General features: G+C 46.2%; 1 protein-coding gene and 1 pseudogene across 1 annotated transcript; one reads left to right on the top strand and one right to left on the bottom strand.

The window, feature by feature from the left end:
- The window catches only part of LOC141039131 (uncharacterized), a 158,355-nt pseudogene that overhangs the window by 67,734 nt on the left and 64,904 nt on the right, over positions 1 to 25,717 (top strand).
- Positions 2,359 to 5,292, bottom strand: LOC109744969 (AP2/ERF and B3 domain-containing protein Os05g0549800-like). Its single transcript, XM_020304107.4, has one exon. The coding sequence runs from the start codon at positions 4,472 to 4,474 to the stop codon at positions 3,227 to 3,229; it is 1,248 nt and encodes a 415-aa protein (XP_020159696.1). The 5' UTR covers positions 4,475 to 5,292; the 3' UTR covers positions 2,359 to 3,226.

Here is a 25,717-nt window from a genome sequence, read left to right as displayed (position 1 = left end):
GGTGATTCACTCGACGACTATGGGCGCATGGCCGAGTCCACCAGCATAGAGTGTTTCTACAAGTTCTATCGGGCAGTGGTGGCAGTGTTTGGACCTCAATACTTGAGAACACCCAATGCGGAAGACACTACTCGGATCCTAGCACAGAATGCAGCAAGAGGATTTCCTGGGATGCTTGGAAGCATCGACTGCATGCATTGGAAATGAAAGAATTGCCCATTTGCTTGGCAGGGGATGTACAAAGGCGCCAAAGGCGGTTGTAGTGTGGTACTTGAGGCGGTGGCCACACAGGACCTCTGGATTTGGCACTCCTTCTTTGGTATGCCAGGAACTCACAATGACATCAACGTACTGCAGTGCTCTCCTATCTTTGCCAAGCTTGTTGAAGGTCATTCTCCACCGGTGAACTTCGAGATCAATGGGCGGCACTACAACAAGGGGTACTATCTAGCTGATGGCATCTATCCGAGATGGTCGACATTTGTGAAGACGATCTCAAACCCTGTGCCAGGAGGCAAGAACGCCTGGTTTGTGAATATTCAGGAGGCTTGCAGGAAGGATGTCGAGCGGGCATTTGGTGTGCTCCAATCTTGATTTGCTGTTGTCCGGTACCCCGCTCAGACCTGGTCGAAAGATCAAATGTGGGAGATTATGACTTGCTGTGTCATCTTGCACAACATGATCATCGAGAGCGAGCAAGAAGACCCAGTGTTTGACACTGAACCATACTACAGGCAGGGTCCTCTAGTCGAAGTTGATCACCAGCTACCGGCAACCTGGACTGCCTATCGCAGTATGCGTCAGGAGATCCGAGACCCACAGGTGCATCATCAACTACAGCATGATCTGATAGAGCACCTATGGAGGCTCAAGGGCGATGTCGGGCGCGACGTGTGATGAAATATGAGTTTTTATTTATTGAACTATATAATTTGTATTGAACTAGTTGTTGTTGTACTATTTTGTTGAAGTATTTGATTTTTCTGTGATGAAATATGTGATCAAAAAAAATTCGGCGCATAATCGAACGCCGAGCCACGGCGAACCACGCCGAATATGGGCCTATTATCGCCCATATGGGCCCTTTATTCGCCGAAATGGGCTGAAGAGTGGGCAAATATCGGCGCTTGGGGGCGAGCTGGGGGCGACGACTGGGCGCAAAACCGCCCCCAGCATCAATTGTATCGCCGGCTCGTCCCCAGGGGGCGATTTTTATGCGTCCTGGGGGGCCAACGGCTGGAGATGCTCTGATGGGCCTAGAATTAGTTAACCATGTAGTCAATAGTTAATGTGGTGCCATCGTGAAAGGACCAAAGGACCCTTCAGAACCTCCTCTGTTATGTTGTTGTCTTCAAGGTGTAGTGGGTCATAGGATCTGCCACGCCTGACCATGGTCACCTACAGGGCCGCATCCTTAGGAAAAGCTAGAAAATCACGTTCCATGTTTAGGATGACGCAAGTCATGGAGTGAAACGTAGCTCCGCGTCGCCTATGGCACAACCTATTGTGTCATCCGATTGGGCTTGTCTGGCGAAGTGGTTTGCAGCGATGTTCTGAACACCGGTTTATGGAACTTTCCACCGGTTTTGTCTGGTGTGTTGTTAGGGTGGTTCGCGGGGTTCTTCTTTTTTGTGTGTTTTTCTTTATGGTTTTCATCGATTTTTCTATCGTTTTTAAATTTTATGTTTCCTTTTCACCCTTTTTTATTGTACTTTTTAGTTTTTTCAATTAGATTTTCACTATTTTTATATTCCTTTTACATTTTGCATATACCATTTTACATTTTATCACACTTACCATTTTTCAAATACATGACCAATATTTTTTCAAATACATCTGAAACATTTTATATATACATTGAACATTTTTTAATACATGTGAAATATTTTTCAGATACACCTTGAACATTTAAAAAAGTATGTGATAAATATTTTGAAAATACATGTTGAACAATTTTCGTTTACACATGGAACATGTTTCTGATACCTGCCGAACGTTTTCAAGTACATGGTGAACATTTTTTTCAAATACATGGTTGACCTTTTTTTCGAATACATATTTAATTTTTTTGGATAGATGTTAATTCTTTTTGTATACATGTTCAATATTTGTTTGGATGGTAAGAAACGAATTTTCAAAATACATGATGTTTCACATTGTATAAACATATTTTTTTACAAATTTCACGAATACAGTTTTCTAACACATCAACATTTTTATACATCATAAAGATTTTTCTTTTGGTATGAAACTTTTTTTGAAATTACACAAACATTTATTTGCACTTGATAATTTTTTTAAATGTCACAAATATTATTTTGAAACATATTAACATTTTTAAATGTCACATACATTGTTCTGAAGAGTGGAATTTTTTTCTAAGTTACGCAAGCAATGTTCCAATGACTAAACATTTTTCTAATGAATGGAAAAAGTTTTATTTAATTTCGGAATACGTGTATTTATAAAATTTCACAAAATATAAACAAAAGAAAGCAAAAAAATGAACAAAGAACCAATGAAGAACGAATGAATGCGCCCGAGGGTACTACTGAGCCAGCCCGGCAACAAGTAGTGTTGGATTTGGCCTTCATTTGTATGGTGTTCGTATGTCTACATGTTAGATCCTTCCGATTAACGCTTCTGTTCATCATCGATCGTTACTAATTGGATGCACTGGCCCCTTGAGTCCTTAGCACAAAAACCTCCCGATTATTTATACTACGATAAGGTTTGCCCAGCTATGGTGAGGGAGAGAAGATAACGGCGGCACGCCTTCAATTTGCTTCAGTGCTTATAGTCGCCGCTAGGTAGTCTACTAGTCCGGATGCAACTCCCATTACTTTTGATGTTTTTGTTCTTTATAGTAAGGGTGTGACTAGGTCTCAGTCGACTGAGATTTAAACAAGTCCCAATCAAATGACGTAGTATATAATAGGAAAAAAGAAAAAAGAAAAAAGTTAAACAATATTTTTTGCACGGACCTCCACACGCAAGGTCGAACGAATATTGCATCAAGTGAGACATAAACAAGTCTCAGACGACTGCTACTTAGCTAAACTATTATACTAAGTTTGATGGACATATCGGAACTTTTTTCGAAAAAACAAAAACCCGCTACATATACTACTTTCCCATTACTATTACGTGAATGAGAGTATTTACGCTCCTGATTCCAGCTGATATTTTGACCCCGGGCGTGTCTGTGTGGCGAGTGGTGACAAGTCTATAGCGCAAATGTGCTCCCTGCTCCTTGTACTCCTTCTAGTTGATCTCTTGACCTCGGGCACTGTGAGGTGGTGGCATGTCTATAGGTCAGCGCGAAGTCTACGCACCGCTTCTTCCAGACCGCGTGCACCGGAGTGGGCGCCGCTACGCTGGCGTCCATGGATTTCTTGTTTGTCTTGGTCATGCCGTACTCCTCGCGCTCGGGCGCCGGTGCCGTGGGAAGGTCGACGCCGAAGAGTCGCACGGTCCTCGTCACCGGTGCCGCCGACGGGGCGGCCACCGCGTTAAGGAAGGTCGTCGTCGTCGTCGTGGTCTTGGACCGGAGCTTGCAGTCGATGAAGAGCTGATTGTTGCCGGAGGCGGAGCGGTAGAACCCAACCGCGTCGCCGGCGTGCAGGCCCTTCTCCTTGACGAAGCGGCTCCACCCCATTGTGAGCACGTAGCTCTGGCTGCTGTTCCAGTAAGAGTACCGGAACCTCCACGTCTTTCCGACCGCGTCATCGAAGTTGAGCAGCACGCCCTTGCACTCGCCTGGCACGGCGGCGCTGGAAGAAGGAAGCTGCAGCGGGAAGTGCTTCTCGGCGTGCTGCTTGGGGATAACCAGCCGGTTCAGCTTCCCCACGTCGCTCGGCGTGGCCGTCTTGTCGAACAGGTGCTCGCGCCGCGTCGCCGCGGAAGGCGCCGCGGCTGAAGGAGCCGACGACGCGGGAGCTGACGACGACGACGTAGGGGACGACGACGCTGAGGCGAAGAAGGCGCGCTTGTGCTGCGCCAGCTCGTCGGGGTAGATGTGCTTGCGCAGCATGTCCACGACCTCGGCCTTGGAGCGGGCGGCGAGGAAGCGGAGCTCGGCGGCGTCCTCCGGTTCGGACTCGGCGAGCGGGCGGAAGTTGGTGACTGCATCGCGGCCGCGGAAGCGCTGCGCCGCCGTGTCGTAGGCGCGCGCAGCCTCGGCCTCGCCCGTGAAAGTGCCGAGCCAGACGCGCTGGTGGCGCTCGTAGATCTGCGCACCCCACCGCCCGTTGGGCTGCGGCACCACGCCCTTGTACTTGGACGACGGCAGCCGCCCGCCACGGCCGGAGTCCGCCTCGGCGCCGGGCTCCGGCGCGTCCATGACCGCGCTGGCCCCGCTGCCGACGCGCTGCAGCGGCTTGGTCGCCGGCGCGGCCGGCGCCGGAGAGGCCTTCTTGCCCGTGGACGCGCCGCTGCTCACGTCGTCCACGAGACAGCTCCTCGCGCTGTCCATCCGATCACCACGGACAACTCAAGAAGATGCTTAGCTAGGAAAAGTGGTAGCTTAATTAGCTAAAGGCTGTGTGGAAATGGAGGCAGTATAGGTAGGTAGAGGAGCAGCAGAGGCAAGTGCGTGTGTTATATAGGAAGATGAGGAGAGGAGCTGGAGGATCGAGTGTGAGTGTGGCTAAGCTAGCCAGTGCATACATCAACCGCACCATATTCTATTGTTCCATATACTATTTCTACACATGGCCATTTGGCTTTTGTTTTGTCTTTCGTATGTGTAGAGTAGATAATAGGTATACACGCATACATAATATTGTTTCTTTTTTCGGGGTTGCTAAATCTCAATCGACTGAGACTTAACGATTCTATATTTGTGAGATCTTACATGAAGATCCGTTCAAAACTTTTTTTTAATTTTTTCGTTCTTTATTTTATATGTTGTGTCGTATGATTGAGACTTGGTTAAGTCTCAGTCGACTGAGATCTAGCCACATCCTTCTTTTTTATTTATACATGCTAGAGTTGTTTTATATCTGTATAGTAGATATTAGTTTTGTTTTAATTTTTTGTTTTGAACTTTGGATTCCAATTCAAATATTAGATGTTTATATAGGCCTCATGGTCGCTTATGCTGGGGTGGGGATATTTTATGGCATTCATGGAAAGGAAATATAAAAAGACCAAAGACGAGGATGAGGATGATGATGAAGATGAACACGCGCATTGGCCATGCTACGCACACAGTATGGTATGGTGTGGTTGCGTGAGAAACTCAGAGTGCCACCCTTGCATTCCCTTTGTAGCACGCCAAGTAACGCATCTCCTCCTAGTAAGGCTTAAAAGTGGAAGAAGAAAATGTGCGAGCTGAGCTAGCTGCTGACCCATTTCGGTTTAGGCGCTTATGCAACAGGTAATACGTTGTTGTGTGCCGGTCACTCATAGTAAACGATGACGCCGATGGTGCTGTAGAATGTTCTCGGAGTTCTAGATCGATGGGTATGAATGTCCGCATCGGTCGATCCGTTGTCGATTCCTATTTGATATTTTTGATCTTTTATTGACTATTCACCGTACGTGCATGGAATTTCTTCATCACCAAAAAATGTTCTGTGCACAATAAAGTCGACAGGTACGTACAACCTATGTAGCTGGATAGTATAGATGAGCCCACATAGTTTAATTAGTTCATAGTCTCAAGAATTTTTTTTTCTGAAAATGAGGAGGACCCTCGGCCTCTGCATCTGAATCGGCATGTAACCACTTTATTAATTATTCACACAAGACCTTATAAAGTCGTACAAATAGTAAGACTAAAACCACCGTCTAGGCAACATCTGTCGCTACTCTTATCTAGTTGATATAGGAATGCTGATAGTTTGGGCCTAATACCAAACAGACCTTGCAGCCAAACCTAACATCTAATACCTGAGGTCCCAACCAGGACGCCCGCCGGGTATGGGGCACCCACCAGTCCGGTGCATTCCTCAACCAGGACATCTGCCGGGTATGAGGCCGCCACAGCCACCTGCTATTAATCCATCTTCAGTGATGTACTGCTGCATCTATCTTGCCGATATATTATACTACAAAAAATACGAGAAAGAAAATAAATCATCTAGCTGTATGCATGGTCAGGCTGCTTGCTACGTATTCGTGCCTGCTTGCGCTGTCATTAGGTGACCATGTTTGCAAGCTGGTGTGGGGAGCAGGCAGTAGAGTAATTGCAACAGACGACGACTTGGTGCAAGACTTGGCATCGCAAAGTCCACCTCAAGGCTCATGGAATTGATCAAGTGGATGTAGAATATGTGATATATATCCAGTTTGAGAGAAAGATTGTTGAATTATATTATGTGTAGAAATTGTAAAAGCATAAGAAAAACAGCACGCGTCGATCCAGGGCCTAGCAATTAACCCAGACCGGAGACTCTCTTGCTTGGATGGACAGCGAGTGGGATTGCAGTGCACACTCATTAAATTCTGGTCCACGGAGAATTGGAAGTTTGCAATGGGTATCAGCTAATTTCTTGGTAGTTTACCACCTTGTAATACAATACATGGTCAACACAAACATATTGCTTTAGGAACACGATGAAGGAAATGTGGGGTGGACCCAGATTCTTTTCTTTTTTATGAGTTGAGGCAAATTTATCCTTCGTAATTATATGTGCACAAATTTAAAATATGAAGTATTTTTCTGAACATATATATCAAGAAACTACTGCAGTTAGAGAATTTAGGACAGTAGAATCGAACTACTTTCCTGCCCTCTCACGCATTCAACATTTTTGGCCGTCCAATCACATTTGTTGGGCATTTAATTATAGCCATTCATTCTAGCTTCTTCAATTTATCCTTACTTTTGGTCAATAAGACATACTTAATCAGAACTAGGGGTGTACTATTCTTGTCCTCACAGACAAACATTCTGTCTAATTAAGTATGGGCCAAACTGAAAGGCTGAAGCTCTATGGTTTAGTGGCCCAAAAGAGCCCATGTAGCTCCAAGGTGCACAGAGGCCCAGTCTATGGTGCGTAGACAACTTCCACATGTTCCTTGCATTATGCCTAACCGTTACCACTCTCGCAGCGCCTACACCCCTCCCCGAACTTCCACATGTTCCTTGCATATTGCAATATTTATGACTATGATCATTCATGGTATACTCTCATATAGACATTACGTCTGTGACAAGTAGGCCGTTAATCTAGCTGCATCTACTACTAATACCCCCCCCGCCCCCAATCTCAATCTAGCATGCATCTCGAGGTATTAAGTTCACAAGAAACAGAGCATTGCAATAAGCATGATGACATAATATAGACAACAAAAATCAATTAATATGACGAGACACCACCGTTTTATCCTTAGTGGTAACAATACAAATATGTGTCTTGTACCTTTTTGTCACTTGGATATAGAGCACCGCAAGATTGAACCCACTACAAAGCACCACTCCCTCTGAAGAAAAACTCATCGAACTTGGCCAAAGATGATAGATAGATCGAAGAGTATGCAAAGCTATTCAATTATACAACAAGAAAACCTTAAAAGATTCAATTGGTTTGAACAATTGATCCCAACAAACACACCACCGATTACATAGAATTGATCCCGATCATGTGAGGCAGCTCAAGGGAACATGGTATTGAAGATCCAGAGAGAGAGAGAGAGAGAGAGAGAGAGAGAGAGAGAGAGAGAGAGAGAGAGAGAGAGAGAGAGAGAGAGAGAGAGAGAGTCGTCTAGCTACTACTATAGACCCTAAGGTCCTGATGGAACTACTCACATATATTGATGGAGGCGCCAAGGTTCATGAAGAAGCCTCTGGCAATGGATTCCTCAAGCATAGCTCCAGAACAGGCCTTATCCCCACTTTTGTGCAATCTGGTTGTGGAATGTCTGACTAAAATGGTAACCAATGCCCAAAAGAAAAACCTTCTACTGGTCTGGCAACTAACATATCTGGTCATGGTGTTGCCTTCCTATGGTATGCGGATGATATTGTGCTCTGCATAGAACAAAATCCTGAGAAATCTGTTAACCTTAAGTTATTGATCTACATGTTTGAGTTCATGTCAGGGTTGAAATTAAATTTCCTGAAAAGTGAAATACTATTTGCGGGAGGAAGTGATGATATCCTTAATTTCCATGCTGATTTATTCAATTGTTCAAATTGGTCACTTTCCCAGGAAATATCTCTTGGGATTCTTGTTAGCTATACTACTCTTTGAAATGTGGATTGAGAATATGTTGATACTAAGTATTTTAACATATGTGAATCCTAGATTAGGAATGTGGCTTCTAGGGGTGGTAGATTAACTTTCCTTAACTCTTCCTTGTCCAGTATTGCTTATTGTTTCATGTCTATGTTTTTGTTGTCCAAGGCCTTTTATTGAAAGGCTTGATAAATACATGCGATATTTTTTTCTGACATGGGGGGAATGGTAAGAAACGTTACTATCTAATCAAATGGTCTTGAGTCTGTAGATTGAAATGTAAAGGTGAGCTCGGTGTTAAGGATTTACGAAAACAAATCATTAGTTTGCCGGCCAAGTGTTGTTGGAAACTTGATAATCAAAAAGGGCATTGGTGGGATGTCATTTTTGCTAAATATCTAAAAAGAAGAACTTTATATGGAGAATCACTAAAATTATGGCATCATATAATAGAGAGTTGCTCTGGTGTTGTTTTGAATGAGGAGAGAGATAAAATTTTCTTGACACTATGTAAAATTGGTGTATATATAGTTAAATCTTATTATAGATACCTAATTGAAAATGGGGTGAAATACCCTCATAAAGTTCTTTGGAAGACTAATATACCACCTAGAGTTAATGTTTTTTATGGTTAGTATTGCGCAATAGTATCCTAACCAGAGATAACTTGTGGAGAAGAGGTTGGGAAGGGGACAAAAAATGTCCTTTCTGTATGCAGGATGAGAGTGTTGACCATTTACTCCCGAAGTGTTCTAAAGCAAAAATATTATGGAATGTTATACAATGTGCCTTCGGTTACAACAGGTGGCTAATACTGTTCAGGCCTGTTCAATGTGTGGTTGAGACAGCTCAACAAAGATGAAAAATCTCTAGTTAGAGTTGGGATTGCTGCCATAATGGTCCTTGTATGCCTGTTAATCTGATCATTGAAATGTTGCATGGTTGGCTTGTTTTGCGAAGAAACCCAAAAATGACGATGAACAATGATGGAGGGCATAAAAAAGGTTGATATGATAGCAGGGGAGATCTTCTGAGCGACTTTGGGGTGGAAGATGACCCACAGGATAACTGCTGGGTGAAGCCCTTCCCCCTGAAGATTTTCCTCTTCTCGCACCTCGCTTGTTGTTCTAGTTGCTCCACCTTTTTTTCCTGCTTTCCTAGATATATTTGCACTTGGCGAACCCTTGGTTGTGTTGTGCTTGATGGTAAATAACATCCTCTTGCCTGGAGAGCCTGACGTGTGGGACTTCGCAGGAGTGGTGCGTAGTTTCGGACTATGTGTTAGAACTTTCGTTGCTAGGGCATTGGCTGCATGTGGCCTCCCCCTGGTTTGCGATCCTTGTGGGGGTGGAGATGCCCAGCTTTGCATCATCACGAGAGCACATCGTTTCGATATGTTCTTGCTTATGTGTTGGCAGTGTAGCTTGTAGTGGTAGTTAGTAGTATGTAAGACATTGTGATTTCTGTTAATGGAAATCCAATAGGGAGCTCTCGTTTTAAAAGAATTTCTTTTAGCAATGGTGAAGCAAAAAGTTGGTGGTCCCCCTATTTGGAAATCCTAAATCATTTGCGATTAGGCTTACTGTTTGTTAAAAAAACGTGGCATGACATTTTTGGATGTGAAACGTGAGGCTAAAGCGTATGCAATTAAGCAGGGACGCGTGCGTGTTATATAATGGCACAAGATTACAGAGGAGGTTAGGAGGTTAGGGCTGTGGATTGATCTAGAAGGAAACTAGCTAAACCGAATCAATCTCAACAGCCCTGACCTATCCTAACATGGTTACAACAAACACACGCACGCAATCTATAGCTATATACAGTTTATAGATACACCATACTATACAATGCTTGACACTACCCCTCCTGTGATTGTGTCGAAAAGCTTCTAGCTGCCTGAAAGAAAGGGGTTTAGTAAACCTATCTGCAACCTGATCACCCGTAGGGACAAAACCGAATATTCAGCAGTTTATTGGCCACCCGTTCTCGAACAAAGTGATAGTCTATCTATATATGCTTTGTTCTAGCATGGCAAACATGATTAGCAGTCAAATATGTAGCACCAAGGTTATCACACTAAAGTGATGCAGCTCGAGGATGATGAAGACCCAATTCTGCCGACATATTCTGCACCCAAATAATCTCGACAGTTGCATTAGCTAAGGCTTTATACTCTGCCTCCGTGCTTGACCTGGATACAATAGCTTGCTTACGAGCACTACAGGAAACTAGATTACTTCCAAGAAATACTGCAAAACCTCCTGTAGACCTTCTGTCATCAAGACAACCTGCCCAATCAGCATCACAAAAAAAGCACTGACAAGCATGGAGTCAGACTTGCAAAGTGTAAGTCCAAGACCATGCATTCCTTGAAAATATCTAAGAATCCTTTTTATGCAGTCCAATGAACAAAAGTGGGAGCATGGAAGAACTGACAGACCTTATTAACTGCATAAGAAATATCTGGCGGATTCAAAGTAAGGTACTATAGTGCTCCCACAACACTCCTGTACCGAGTGGAGTCATCTAGTGCAAGTAGTTCCCCATCATGAAGAGACAATTTTTCAGAGAGAGACAAAGTGTAGGAGAAGATTTGCAACCTTTCATCCCAATGCGCTGAAGGATTTCTTGCACATATTTTTTTGTGACAACAGAATACCACTTGCAACCGGCTTCACCTCAATTCCAAGAAAGAAATGTAGAGGCCCTAAATCCTTGAGCGCAAAATCCATACGTAAGTCCTTGAGAAGGGACTCAACTGCTGCAGGAGAGGAACTTGTAAGAACAACATCATCAACATAGATAAGCATAAAGATGATGATTCCATGCCGACGATAGAAGAACAATGAGGTATCTCCTTTTCACGCAGTAAACCCAAGAGACTGTAACTTGGAATACAAACGAGAGTACCAATTAAGCTCGGGGTGCCTGTTTCAAACCATATAGAGCCTTATCAAGCTTGCAAACCTGATGTGGTGAGCTTGAACTTTCATACCCAGGGGGTTTCCTCATAAAGACTTCCTCTTCCAGAACACCGTGCAAAAACGCGTTCTTTACATCTAGTTGTCGAATGCACCAATTTCTAGCGACCGCAACTGAGAGAACTAACCTAATGGTGGCAGCCTTCACTACAGGACTGAAAGTATCTTCGTAGTCAAGTCCATACCTTTGTTTGAAACCTTTGGCAACCAAATGAGCCTTGTACCTGTCAATGGTGCCATCAGACTTCCTCTTTATTTTGTACACCCATTTGCAGTCACTCACATTGCTACCCCTGACTGGTGGAACCAAATGCCAGGTTGTGTAATCCATGAGAGCCAAGTATTCCTCATCCATGGCCTTCTTCCACTTTGGATCACCAAGAGCTTCACGTACATTCTTTGGTTCACCTGTGGCACAAAAAGACCCCCAACAAACACAACCATCTTTATAAACTTTGGGTTTAACAATACCACTTTGTGACCAGGTTTGCAGACGCACAGGAGGAGGCGGAGCCGGTTGTGTGGCTTGAAGTTGCAGTCGATTTTGGGGAGCAGAGATGGCAGAGTCGGACGCAGCCACAGAAGATCTAGACCCGACCGCAGCAGATCCTGAGGTGAACTCCTGTGGCGAGATAGCGAGATCCGGCGTAGCCGCCCGTGGGGAACTGCCACTTGGCAGATCCTCACTGGCCGCTGGAGACTGCAATGGCGGGAGTGCGCCTGAGCCGCACGCAACGAACGAGGACCGCCACGTGGGTCTCCCAGAGGCATAGAAGCGGGCCGACCAGGGGCACGTGAGGGTGGCCTGCTTGTCCTTGGGGCGGATGACGATCGACCGGGGGACAGCGTGGCAGAGGGCCCGCCTGGCTGCCCGCCCGCCTGACGCATCTGGCGACGCCGATCCCGCGGTAGATTGCGCTGCCGCTACGTCAGGAACCGATCCTGAGGGGATACTCCCGCCAGAATCAGTTTCGGGAGCTACACCCAGATCCTCTGCTGCATGCATACCTTGACGCATAAAATCAAGATTATTTTCACCCATTTCTTCACTGATTTCTTGCCCAGTTCCCTGCACACTTTTAGCATGATTATCATCAAAAGTATTAGATATTGACATAGGGCCCGCAGCTGAATCCACTCCTTGAAGCAAGCTAGATGGTAGAAGATGAGGAGGTAAAAGGACAAGTTCTTTGCGAAGTTGTGCGCCGGCATTGGAATGGAGTTTAGCAAATGGAAAGACTTGTTCATCAAAAACAACGTCGCGAGAAATATAGACACGTCTGGAGGAAATATCGAGACATTTATATCCTTTGTGAAGACTACTATAACCCAAGAAGGCACATTGCTTGGAGCGAAACTCAAGCTTGTGCTTGTTGAAAGGGCGCAAATTGGGCCACACGGCTCACCGAAAAATGCAAAAGAAAAGTGTAGTCTGGTTTAGTACCAAAGAGACGTTCTAGGGGAGTTTGATTTTTGATAACTCTACTAGGAACACGATTGATAAGATAGACAGCGGTGAGGAACGCTTCGTCCCAAATTTTTAGTGGCATGAATGCATGAGCCAAAAGGGAGAGACCAACTTCCACGATGTGTCTATGTTTTCTTTCAGCGGCTCCATTCTATTGATGGGCATGGGGGCATGACACATGATGAACAATGCAATGCGCTCAAAGAAGGAGTTTAACCTTTGGTATTCACCTCCCCAGTCTGTTTGCATAGCAAGAATTTTATGATTAAAAAGACGTTCAACATGAGCTTGAAAGAGGTGAAATTTGTCAAACACATCAGATTAATTTTTGAGCAAATAGATCCAACAAAACTTGCTGAAATCATCAATAAAACTAACATAGTACTTTTGTCTGCCTACAGAAACGGGTCCAGGACCCCAAACATCTGAATAAATAAACTCTAAAGGAGCTTTGGACTCACTAGTTGAACGAGAATAAGGAAGCTGATGGCTCTTGGCCATCTAACATGCATCACAAACTAAAAGATGGTCTTGTTTTTTTGACATAGGAAGATTGAAATCTCGAAGAATTTTCTAGACTACCGGAAGGGAGGGATGCCCTAAACGCTTGTGCCACCGGGATGTGGATGGTGTGGTTTCTCCAAGCACTTGACGTTGAGGAGCACTCTACCGCCGGTCACAGGGAACAAACGCCATCTACTCTTGTTTTGAAGGATGGTTCTCCGGGTAGCCTTATCCTTGACAAGAAAAGTTTCAGGGTGAAGTTCAATAAACACATCGTTATCTTTCATAAGTTGATAAGCAGAAAGGAGGCTTTGTTCGGCACTAGGGACATGGAGGATGTCGTTCAAGTTCAAGGAGCCGGATGGAGTAGATAAAATTGAATGGCCAATATGTGCAATATCCATACCTTGACCGCTAGCAGTGTGAATTTGTTCGTTGTCGGTGTAACGATCGCGGGTGGCCAGCTTCTCCAACTCGTCGGTGACATGATCTGTAGCTCCAGTGTCAAGATACCAATTGGTATCTAGGCCATATGAGTGTGCTGCATTGGCAGCACGATGTTGGCCGCCGCCGCTGAGGGAGTCCTGGATTAAGGGGTCCTTGGGCGTCCGGACTATGTAACATGGGCCAGACTAATGGGCTATGAAGATACAAGACAGAGGAGGCCACCCACCGGCCTTGAGGGCTGGGTCCAGTCATGACTGGGAGGCTTGGAGCGATTAAGTTGAAACCTGGGTGCTGGAGCTCGAGGTTGGAAAATTTGAGGAAGAGGTAGGCGTGGAGGAGAAAGACGGGTCTGTGCCCCTTTATAAAGGCGATGAATATCGAACGCCTCCTCATGGGCCATAAAACTTGCCTATTCCCAAGGAATCGTGCCAACGGGGCGGTTGGATTACCCACGCGTGTATTGATGAGAATCCCGGAATAAGGGGACACGATCTCTGCTTTGACAAGACGTGCCAATAAAACCACATCTCAACAAAACATGGAGCGGGAGGCTAAAAACGGTTCGAAATAATGACCGGGCATGGCCGTGATGTCACGCTACAAAATTTGTCAGTAGATTGGACTCGTGAAATATTATACTCTCTGCGTGTGTGTGTGGTACGTATTTTGCAGAGCCAGACACGTTTTCTGTGTTCGAAGGCTGTTTTGGAGTATTCGGAGGAGGAACCCGCTTTGCAATGTCAAAGACAATCTAGGCGCCGGACACATCGTCATTGAAGCCTGGTTCAGGGGCTACTGAGGGAGTCCTGGATTAAGGGGTCCTCGGGCGTCCGGACTATGTAACATGGGCCGGACTAATGGGCTATGAAGATACAAGACAGAAGACTTCTTCCCATGTCCGGATGGGATCTCTTTTGCGTGGATGGCAAGCTTGGCGTTCGGATATGTAGATTCCTTCCTTTGTAAACCGACTCTGTACAACCCTAGGCCCCTCCGGTGTCTATATAAACCGGAGGGTTTAGTCCGTAGAGGCAATCACAATCATACATGCTAGACATCTAGGGTTTAGCCATTACGATCTCGTGGTAGATCAACTCTTGTAATCCTCATATTCATCAAGATCAATCAAGCAGGAAGTAGGGTATTACCTCCATCAAGAGGGCCCAAACCTGAGTAAACATCGTGTCCCCCGTCTCCTGTTACCATCGACCTTAGACGCACAGTTCGGGACCCCCTACCCGAGATCCGCCGGTTTTGCACCGACATTGGTGCTTTCATTGAGAGTTCCACTGCGTCGCCATCGAAAGATTCGATGGCTCCATCAGTCATCTACAACAATACTTCCATGGGGGAGGTTTTCCACCCCGGCCAGATCTTTGTGTTCGGCGGCTTTACGCTGCGGGCCAACTCGCTTGGCCATCTAGAGCAGATACCCGAGGAGACTTGTTCTTCCAAGGGTTCATGACCCCAACCTCCGCTCCGGCTTTAGTTCCGGAGCGCGTCGCCATGTCCGAAGACGGGATTACCAATCCCGCCGGACTATCTGTGGCCACTAAACCTAGTACGGGAGAGCCGGAGGAAGCAGTGTCACTGGCAACCATCACGAAGCCGGACCCCCCTCCGGACACTGGCTCCGAACCCTCGGAGTCAGCATCGGGTGAGTTCGGCCAAGGACTCTCCCTCCCGCCGTACTCCACGGACTCTCTTCTCCCCGGCCAAACCTCGCCTTTAAGCGAGGCTCTGGACTTAATGTGACCCCTTGTCATTACAGAGGAGCAACGTCCGAACTATGCCCAGCCCGGTCTAGGGGCTGAGAGCAGGGAATTTTACGTCCCACCCACCACCCACTTCATAGCCACTATCGAGGACTTAACTGACATGCTCGATTACGGCTCCGAAGACATCGACGGTATGGGCGACGATGCCGGAGAAGAGTAGTCCCAAAACCCACCGTTTACCGGACGCTGGACGGCCACCTCCTCATATGACGTGTACATGGTGGATACACCCAAAGAAGGTAACGACGATGACAAAGAAGATCCAGTCGAGGATAAACGTCTTGAGATACAGCCAAAGCACCGACGTCAGCGGCACCGCTCTAAATCACGCCGTGAAAAAGACAGCAATACCGGCACAGGAGACAACAACACTCCGGACGATGCTGAAGACAAAGAAGACCCCATCGAGCCAACTTTCGAACAGGACGATCGGGAAGATGGGCAAGTCAGCCCTGACGAACCGGCCGTAAACGAAGACTCGGAGGACAATAATTATCTCCCACTCTCCGAGGACGAGGTGAGCCTCGGTGACGAAGACTTTATCGTACCTGAGGAACCTCTCGAGCAGGAGCGCTTTAAGCGCCGACTAATTGCCACTGCAAGGATCCTGAAAAAGAAGCAGCAGCAACTTCAAGCTGATCAAGATCTGCTCAACGATAGGTGGACTAATGCCATGGCAGCCGAGGAATACGTCCTCGAGCGCCCAACCAAAAGTTACCCGAAGCGTAAACTGCTACCCCAATTTGATGACGAGGCCCTCGAGCCCACACCATCAACACGTAATGCGGCCGACCGACCAGCTCGTGGCCGAGACAAAACGGCAACTCAAGCCGAACACCAGCCCATACTACCTCATCGTAAAGGTAGAGATATAACAGCTCGGGGATATACATATGACCTGTGGCAAGACCTGGACAGTAGAGTAGGTCAGACCAGATCGATCTACGGATCGAGGGGGCGTGCCCCGACGCACGACGATGTCTATCTAGTCGGACGTGACAAGCATAATCACGCCCGGGCCGAAAACCGCAGATGAACTCCATCCGAGCTACGTCGCGACTTGGCCCGATATAGAGGCACCGCACACCCCCTCTGCTTCACTGATGAAGTAATGGAGCATGAATTCCCAGAAGGGTTCAAACCTATGAATATCGAATCATATGACGGAACAACCGACCCCGCAGTATGGATTGAAGACTTCCTTCTTCATATCAACATGGCCCGTGGCGACGATCTACATGCCATCAAATACCCCCCACTAAAATTAAAGGGACCAGCCCGGCACTGGCTAAACAACCTCCCAGAAAACTCTATTGGCAACTGGGAAGACGTGGAAGACGCCTTTCGCGACAACTTCCAAGGTACATATGTCCGGCCTCCGGACGCCGATGACCTCAGTCACATCATCCAACAGCCCGGAGAGTCAGCCAGGAAGCTCTGGACTAGGTTCTTAATTAAAAAGAACCAAATCGTCGACTGTCCGGACGTCGAAGGCCTAGCGGCCTTTAAGCATAGCGTCCGAGATGAGTGGATGGCCCGTCACCTCGGCCAAGAAAAGCCAAAGTCTATGGCAGCTCTTACCGCACTGATGACCCGCTTCTGCGCAGGAGAAGATAGTTGGCTGGCTCGACGAAACAATAGCACCAGCGATCCTGGCACCTCTGAGGTCAGGGACGGCAATGGCAAGCCTCGACGCAATAAAAACAAGCATCTAAAGAACAATGTAGGAACCCAAGACACGATGGTCAATGCTGGATTCAGTGGTTCCAAACCTGGTCAACGGAAGAAGCCATTCAAGGCAAACAAAGATGGTCCATCCAGTTTAGACAAGATACTAGACCGGCCCTATCAAATTCATGGCAGCCCTGACAAACCCGCCAACCATACCAACAGAAATTGTTGGGTTTTCAAACAGGAAGGCAAGCTCAACGCCGAATACAAAGGGAAGGGGCCGCCTAGTGACAGTGAGGACGAGGAGACTCGCCAGCCAAACACCGGGGTTCAAAAACAATTTCCCCCCGAAGTAAAAACAGTAAACATGATATCTGTGACGCATATCCCTACGAGGGAGCGCAAGCGCGCACCACGAGACGACTATGCCATAAAGACGGTCATACCAAAATTTAACCCATGGGCAGCATGTCCAATCACTTTTGATCGCAATGACCACCCAACAGAATCCGTCACAAAGGTTCGGCAGCTCTGGTCCTCGACCCAATCATTGATGGATTCCATCTCACATGAGTCCTTCTGGATGGCGGCAGTAGCCTTAATTTGCTCTATCAAGACACTGTTCGCAAAATGGGCATTGATCCCTCAAGGATCAAGCCCACCACAACTACCTTCAAAGGGGTAATACCCGGCAAAGAAGCTCACTATACGGGCTCAATCACACTGGAAGTTGTCGTCAGTTCGCCAGACAACTTCCGAAGTGAAGCCTTGACCTTCGATATTGTTCCGTTCTCCCGTGGATATCATGCACTGCTTGGGCGGACCACTTTTGCTCGTTTCAATGCGGTCCCACACTACGCCTATCTAAAGCTTAAGATGCCCGGTCCACGCGGCGTCATAACGATCAATGGAAACACGGAACACCCCCTCCATTCCGAAGAGTATACCACGGCCATCACAGCCGAAGTACAAAGCGGCCTCGTTAAACCGCATACCTCATCGGCCATTAAGCCACCAGACTCTATTACACAAGACCGGTCAATTTTAGAGCTGGATTAGCAGCTCCGCCTCTGTCGTTTGCCGCATATACCTGCGAAGTTCACATCGCGCGTGCATAATTATGCACTTAAAATACCTTGGTCATCGGCAGAGGCACAGTGCGGACAGGCTTACAGCACGGTTCGTCCTCCTACAACTCTTCTCCCTTCCTTTTAACTATTTCTTATCTTTCTTTATAGATGAATCAAAACCTATTCGTCCTATGGACCTGCAAGGACTCTTTCGGAGCACAATTTCATCCAGGCAACCAAAGATTGCTCCTTTTAAGGAATCCTCTTCGCTAAGGCAAAGGCAGCGCAGACGTGCGACATGAGGTCCAATTTTTTTTATAGACCAAACACTCTATTTAAAACCTGGATATAGCCTTTTTCCTCAGCCTTCGACCCCTGGTATGTAAAATGACCCGGGAAGGGGTGTTATAATCTGTAAGATTGCGTTCGACGTATCAATCAGATTCCAGTGAACATAATCCGCCTTCAGTACTTACTTTTCCTCATAGAACTGTATTTTACCTCTTCGGTGGTTTCACTTACACACCTCGGCACTAATCGCCAGGGGCTCGATACGGCAACATATTAGCAGCCAACTAGTCCGAACAGCTCTACAGCATACTTCGGCATCACGAGTTTGGCATTATATGCATCAGCTCTGAATCATGTCTTTGGTCAATAGTTGGGTTGCCCAGCTCCTGTGCTTACTACCTTATGTTTCGCTCTATCGGCTAGGGTAGTAAAGGGAGAACTACTGCGATTGTGTTTCTGGTTCACCTGGTTAAACACCTCAGTAGAGAAAGCCGAAAACTGACAGTCATGATACGGCGAGAGCTGGTCAACCACTCGGCGACTTATTAAAATCTTCTACGATTTTCTTCGTGTAAAACGAAGGACCGTTTTCCGGTCACCTATGTAGCGCAGCCGTATCCGGATAAACACACAAATACAAGGGGCTATATCGTAGACCCACCGTCAAACTCCTATGGCTAAGTGAAGGTGTTAAAGCCCTATAGTCTGATTGCCTAGTTCGCCGCACTGACACCTCCTTCACGGACCAAGACGTTGGATCAAGTGTAGTCAGTCGCTATTCCGAACACCCCCGCATTATATGCGAGGGGGCTGAAGCCGACGACTGGCAAACTTTCAGATTACAGAAAAACAGCCGCACAGGAGGAAATACCTTTCAGGCAAAAGGCATAAATATAACACAGCATTAATATATCATAATATTGTTATCACAATTCCGATACATTCACTCGAACATAAAATCTTTCGAGCACTGACCCTCTATCAAGCGGGCGCCCTCTAGGACATCCTCAAAATATTGCTCCGGCGTGCGATGGTTCTTGCCCCCGGGTGGGCTCTTCGCTGCAACATCGGCGGCCTTCATTTTTGCCCAGTACATCTTGACGCAGGCAAAGGCCATCCGTGCACCTTCAATGCACGCCGACTGCTTAACGGCGTCGATACGCGGCACTGATAACCCACAAGTATAGGGGATTCTACAGTTTTCGAGGGTAGAGTATTCAACCCAAATTTATTGATTCGGCACAAGGGGAGCCAAAGAATATTCTCAAGTATTAGCAGCTGAGTTGTCAATTCAACCACACCTGGATAACTTAGTATCTGCAGCAAAGTATTTAGTAGCAAAGTAATATGGAAGTAACGGTAACGATAGCAAAAGTAATATTTTTGGGTTTTGTAGTGATTGTAACAGTAGCAACGGAAAAGTAAATAAGCGAAGAACAATATGTGAAAAGCTCGTAGGCATTGGATCGGTGATGGAGAATTATGCCAGATGCGGTTCATCATGTAACAGTCATAACATAGGGTGACACAGAACTAGCTCCAATTCATCAATGTAATGTAGGCATGTATTCCGAATATAGTCATACGTGCTTATGGAAAAGAACTTGCATGACATCTTTTGTCCTACCCTCCCGTGGCAGCGGGGTCCTAATGGAAACTAAGGGATATTAAGGCCTCCTTTTAATAGAGTACCGGAACAAAGCATTAACACATAGTGAATACATGAACTCCTCAAACTACGGTCATCACCGGGAGTGGTCCCGATTATTGTCACTTCGGTGTTGCGGGATCATAACACATAGTAGGTGACTATAGACTTGCAAGATAGGATCAAGAACTCACATATATTCATGAAAACATAATAGGTTCAGATCTGAAATCATGGCACTTGGGCCCTAGTGACAAGCATTAAGCATAGCAAAGTCATAGCAACATCAATCTCAGAACATAGTGGATACTAGGGATCAAACCCTAACAAAACTAACTCGATTACATGATAAATCTCATCCAACCCATCACCGTCCAGCAACCCTATGATGGAATTACTCACGCACGGCAGTGAGCATCATGAAATTGGTGATGGAGGATGGTTGATGATGACGACGGCGACGGATTCCCCTCTCCGGAGCCCCGAAGGGACTCTAGATCAGCCCTCCCGAGAGGTTTTAGGGCTTTGCGACGGCTCCATATCGTAAAATGCGATGAATCCTTCTCTCTGATTTTTTTCTCCCCGAAAGTGAATATGGAGTTGGAGTTGAGGTCGGTGGAGCGTCAGGGGGCCCACGAGGCACGGGGCGTGCCCGGGGGGCAGGCGCGCCCCCACCCTCGTGGACAGGGTGTGGGCCCCTTGACGTGGATTCGTCTTCCAGTATTTTTAATATTTTCCAAAAATATGTTCCGTGGAGTTTCAGGTCATTGTGAGAACTTTTGTTTCTGCACATAAATAACACCATGAAAAGTCTGCTGAAAACAGCGTCAGTCCGGGTTAGTTCCATTCAAATCATGCAAGTTAGAGTCCAAAACAAGGGCAAAAGTGTTTGGAAAAGTAGATACGACGGAGACGTATCAGGCACCGCATCAACAAGTCGCTACACCAAACCGAAATAATGTTCGAAGTTGGCTCAGTTGGCCACAGCTGGACCACGACTTCCTTCATGGCAGCTCCGGACACCTTGTGGAGCTCGGCCCACTGGGCCATTTGTTTGTCCAGCAACGACGGACGCTGTGGCACGTTGAACTGTGACCAGAAAAGCTTCTTAACTGCACGTCCGTCTTGCGCTTGGTAAAACTGTGCCGTATGGGAGACACTCTTCGGCAGGTCCAAAAATGAGTCTGGAGAACTCCACAATTGATTAAGCAGGGCGTACTTCAGGTCGCCGAATTTAGTCTGTAATAGAAAGGGCTTACCAGCCGCTATCTCCCCAGCTTGCTGGATCTCCTCCCGAGCTGCTCAAGACTCGGACCGTGCCTCTCGCGCCTTTTGTAAAGCCTTGTTTAGTTGGGCTGCCTTGGCTTTGTTATCCTTCTCGAGTAATTCGCATTGGCCAGTGGCATCCTTCAACTCTCGCGCCATGCACTACAGGAATCAGCTACTTTGCTGTCTGCCACGGCAGACGGCAAAGGCAAGGATGGCGGACAGCAAAGGCCTTTGCCGTCTGCCGCGAATGGCAAAAGGCTCCGGCAAAGTAGGCTACGGTAAAGAGCTTCTTTGCCGTCTGCTTTCTGAAGCGGACGGCGAAGGGGCCTTTGCCATCAGCGGCTGACAGCAAAGAAAGCCGATGGCAATAAATGTGATGTTAGTCCGTTAGGCGGCTAATGGCAGCCTTTGCCGTCCGCCGCTGACGGCAAAGAGCATCCGACCTTTGCCGTCCGCCGAATGACGTCAGCTGGACGTCACTGCGGGACAAGCCTTTGCCGTCTGCCACTATAGGCAAAGCCTTTGCCGTCCGCCGCTGTAGGCAAACTTACCAAATGGGTCAGCTCCCAGGGAGCACAGGTGGCCGCCGCGTGGCTTCTTTGCCGTCGGCGGCAGACGGCAAAGGCGCCTTTGCCATCAGCGGCTGACGGCAAAGGTGCCTCTTTTTTTCTGTTTTTTTAAATCCAACAATTTTCACAGCAAATATATGACATATATATATATATATATATATTTCACAGGGCTATTTAATAGCAAACATATGACATATCCAGCACATAAGTTTCATCATGCATACATATATGGTTCCATCCATTCATACATAGCAAGTTGCACATACACATTGTTCTGTCCAAACATATTACAATGCAAAGTTTCATCAAGATAGCAAGTTCCATCATAGCAAGCTAGAACAATACTAGAGGAGAATGAAAGAAAAAACAAGCACTCCATCATAGCAAGCTAGCTTCCGTGAAGTGAATGAAATCTGCAAAAAGGAAAATAAGAAAGTTAGAAAAAGGTGACTAGAAGAAGAAGTATATGCCATTTATGAGCTAACTTAGGTGAAATGGATCATTTATGAGCTAACTTAGTTGAAATGGATCGTTTATGAGCCAACCTAGGTGAAATAGATCGTTTATGAGCCAACTTAGGTATAATGCATCATTTTAGAGCTAACCTAGGTAAGATGGGTCATTTTGGAGCTAACCTAGGTGAAATGGATCGTTTTTGAGCTAAGTTAGGTGAAATGGATCGTTTATGAGCTAACCTAGGTGAAATAGATCGTTTATGAGCTAACTTTGGTAAAATGCATCATTTTAGAGCTAACCTAGGTGTGATGGGTCATTTTGGAGCTAAACTAGGTAAAATGGATCGTTTGTGAGCTAACCTAGGTGAAATCACTACAGGAAACAACTATTTTGCTGTCTGCCACGGCGGACGGCAAAGGCACGAACGGCGGACGGCAAAGGCCTTTGCCGTCAGCCGCGGACGGCGAAAGGCTCCGGCAAAGTAGGCTACGGTAAACAGCTGCTTTGCCGTCTGCTTCCTGGCGGCTGACGGCAAAGGCCCTTTGCCGTCTGCCGCGGACGGCAAAGAGGGCGGACGGCAATAATTGTGCTCTCAGTCCGTTAAGTGGCTAACGGCAGGCCTTTGCCGTCCGCCGCGGACGGCAAACTTTCTAGTGCCTTTGCCGTCTGCCATATGATGTCATCTACACGTCACTACATGGCAGGCCTTTGCCGTCCGCCGCTGACGGCAAACTCTTTTACTCTTTGCCGTCTGCCACTGTAGGCAAATTGACCAAATGGGTCAGCTCCCAGGAAGCACAGCTGAATGCCACGTGGCCTCTTTGCCGTCCGCTGCAGACGGCAAAGAGCCTGTTGCCGTCGGTGGCAGACGGCAAAGAGCTTGCATATTGGCTCTTTTTCTGTTTTTTATTAAATCCAACAATTTTCATCACAAATATATATGACTTATATAGATATATTTCACAGCAAACATATAAGATATATATGATATATATGACAACAATTTTCACAGCAAACATATAAGATATCCATCCAACATGCAGAGTTCCATCATACATAGTTCCATCACATATGTTCCATCCAACTACCAAGTTCCATCATACATAGCATAGTTCATCCAACTACCAAGATACATGCATAGTTCAACGATACAAAAGAAACAGAGAAAGGGATAAGGAGCACTCCATCTATGCAAGCTTTCGTCAAGTGAATGAAATCTGCAAAATGAAAAATAAGAAAGTTAGAAATAGGTGACTAGAACAAGAAGAAGACTAGAACAAGAAGAGTATGTCATTTATGGGCTAACTTACGTGAAATGGATCATATATGAGCTAACTAAGTTGAAATGGGTCGTTTATGAGCTAACTAAGGTCAAATGGATCGTTTTTGAGGTAACTAAGGTGAAATGGATCGTTTTTTTAGCTCACTTAGGTCAAAATGGATCATTTATGAGCTAACATAGTTGAAATGGATCATTTTTGAGCTAACTTTGTTGAAATGGATCATTTATGAGCTAATTTAGTTGAAATGGATCTTTTTGAGCTAACTTTGTTGAAATGGATCATTTATGAGCTAATTTAGTTGAAATGGATCTTTTTGAGCTAACTTAGGTGAAATGGATCATTTAAGAGCTAATTTAGGTGAAATGGATCGTTTTTAGCTCACTTAGGTCAAATGGATCATTTATGAGCTAAATTAGTTGAAATGGATCGTTTATGAGATAACCTAGGTAAGATGGGTCATTTTGGAGTTAACCTAGGTGAAATGGGCCATTTTAAAGCTAACGTAGGTAAAATGGATCATTTAGGAGCTAATCTAGGTAAAATGGGTCATTTTTGAGCTAACTTGGATGAACTGCATCATTTATAAGCTAACCTAGGTAAAATGGGTAATTTTGGAGGAAAAGAAGCTAACTCTAGGTCATTATGGTAAGCATATTGGAGGAAATAAAGCTAAGTCTAGGTATTTATGCATTTGTTAAGCAAAACACTAGAGAAACTTACCGTGATCAGGGAGGTGTAGGAGCGGGGTGGCTAGTGCCGCTACCTGGAGAAGGATCGTGCGATGCGTTTCTGGAGTTAAGCTGCACCAAAGATCATTTCCAATGTCTCGTTAGCATTATGACACTCAAATGTTAAGACTAGCAAGTAATGTCCATTCAAATTAAACTCACCGTGCTCCCAGGAGCAATCACTGGCATCGGCGGAGCGGGCTGACCTTACTTCTCGCACACAGACTGCACATTTGGTTTTCACAACAGAGTCATACTAGTTAGTAATGAGACTCAAATGTTAAGACTAGCAAGTAATCTGTAGAAGAAACTTACCACAAGGAGCTCGTACATGGCCCTTGCCTACATGTCATTCCGTGCCCTCTCCTCCTCCATCATCTTTCTCGTCCTCTCCTCCATCTCCCGCTGCCTCTCCGCCGCCTCCGCCAGAATTTTCTCTGTTCTATCTCTCTCAGTCTGTATAGCAGCCTGCAACACCACTCACATGACCATTTGTAATCATTGATGGAAGCGCACACAATGTAATGGAGAAAGATAACTGAGTACGTATCACTAACCTTGATGGCGAGTTGCACTGGCCGTTCACGAGGCCTTATCTCAGGAGCGGAGCTCGACTGGCGCGCCTTGATCTCCGGAAGAGTGCTAGGACAACGGATAAGTCCATCTCCAATTGCTATGGAGCCATGGGACCTCCCGCCACCAGATATCATCACCAGCTCTGGATCAATGGGACCCTGGCTCGGGTTAAAGTCCTCCCCTTTCCTCGCCTTCCCCTCATCTCTATATCTCACGAGCTTGTTGTGGGAGGAGATGTTGGTGAAGTTGTTTGCATCATCGAGGTCAGACTGAGAGAAAGCCTTGACTTTCTTGAAAGAGGCAGTGTGGGCCATGGCATACAGGTCGTACACCTCTGGCACCTTATCCTCCTTATTGTAGCGTGCCTGAAAGAGAGAAACAATGAAAATTAGTAATTAAAGGGCTCAAGCTAGCATGATGAATGAATTGCATGAATCATGAAGCAAACCACATACCCAGTTGCGCCCGAACTGATATAAGTTGGAGCTGCCTTGATGGTGTGGCACACCTTCCATTTGGGCACGTTTGTCCTTGGCCTCGTTGTGGAGGGCTAGCCATTCTTTTGAGCACCACTCATCGATCAACACCTCCCAACAATCCATCCGATCCGCACACCATCTCGGAGGCACCTAAGTTAGCAAATAGAAACTTGCGCGCTACGGCTAAGAATTACTAAATGAAGGAACTTAAGTAGAAGGCCTTAAGAATTACCTTCATGTACTGCTCCTTACTCAGGAACTTATCGCGGCACGCCGGCTTGGTCTTCTTGATACCACGCAAGGCATAGTA

Source organism: Aegilops tauschii, chromosome 1 (genome assembly GCF_002575655.3).
Source record: "Aegilops tauschii subsp. strangulata cultivar AL8/78 chromosome 1, Aet v6.0, whole genome shotgun sequence".
In the NCBI taxonomy this organism is placed as follows: domain Eukaryota; kingdom Viridiplantae; phylum Streptophyta; class Magnoliopsida; order Poales; family Poaceae; genus Aegilops; species Aegilops tauschii.
Note: the sequence above shows the minus strand (reverse complement) of the source record. Positions and strands in the feature narration are given on the sequence as shown.

Bases quoted from the DNA above. Each gene is read 5' to 3' on its own strand.
- LOC109744969 (XM_020304107.4), bottom strand. From the start codon at position 4,474: ATGGACAGCGCGAGGAGCTGTCTCGTGGACGACGTGAGCAGCGGCGCG.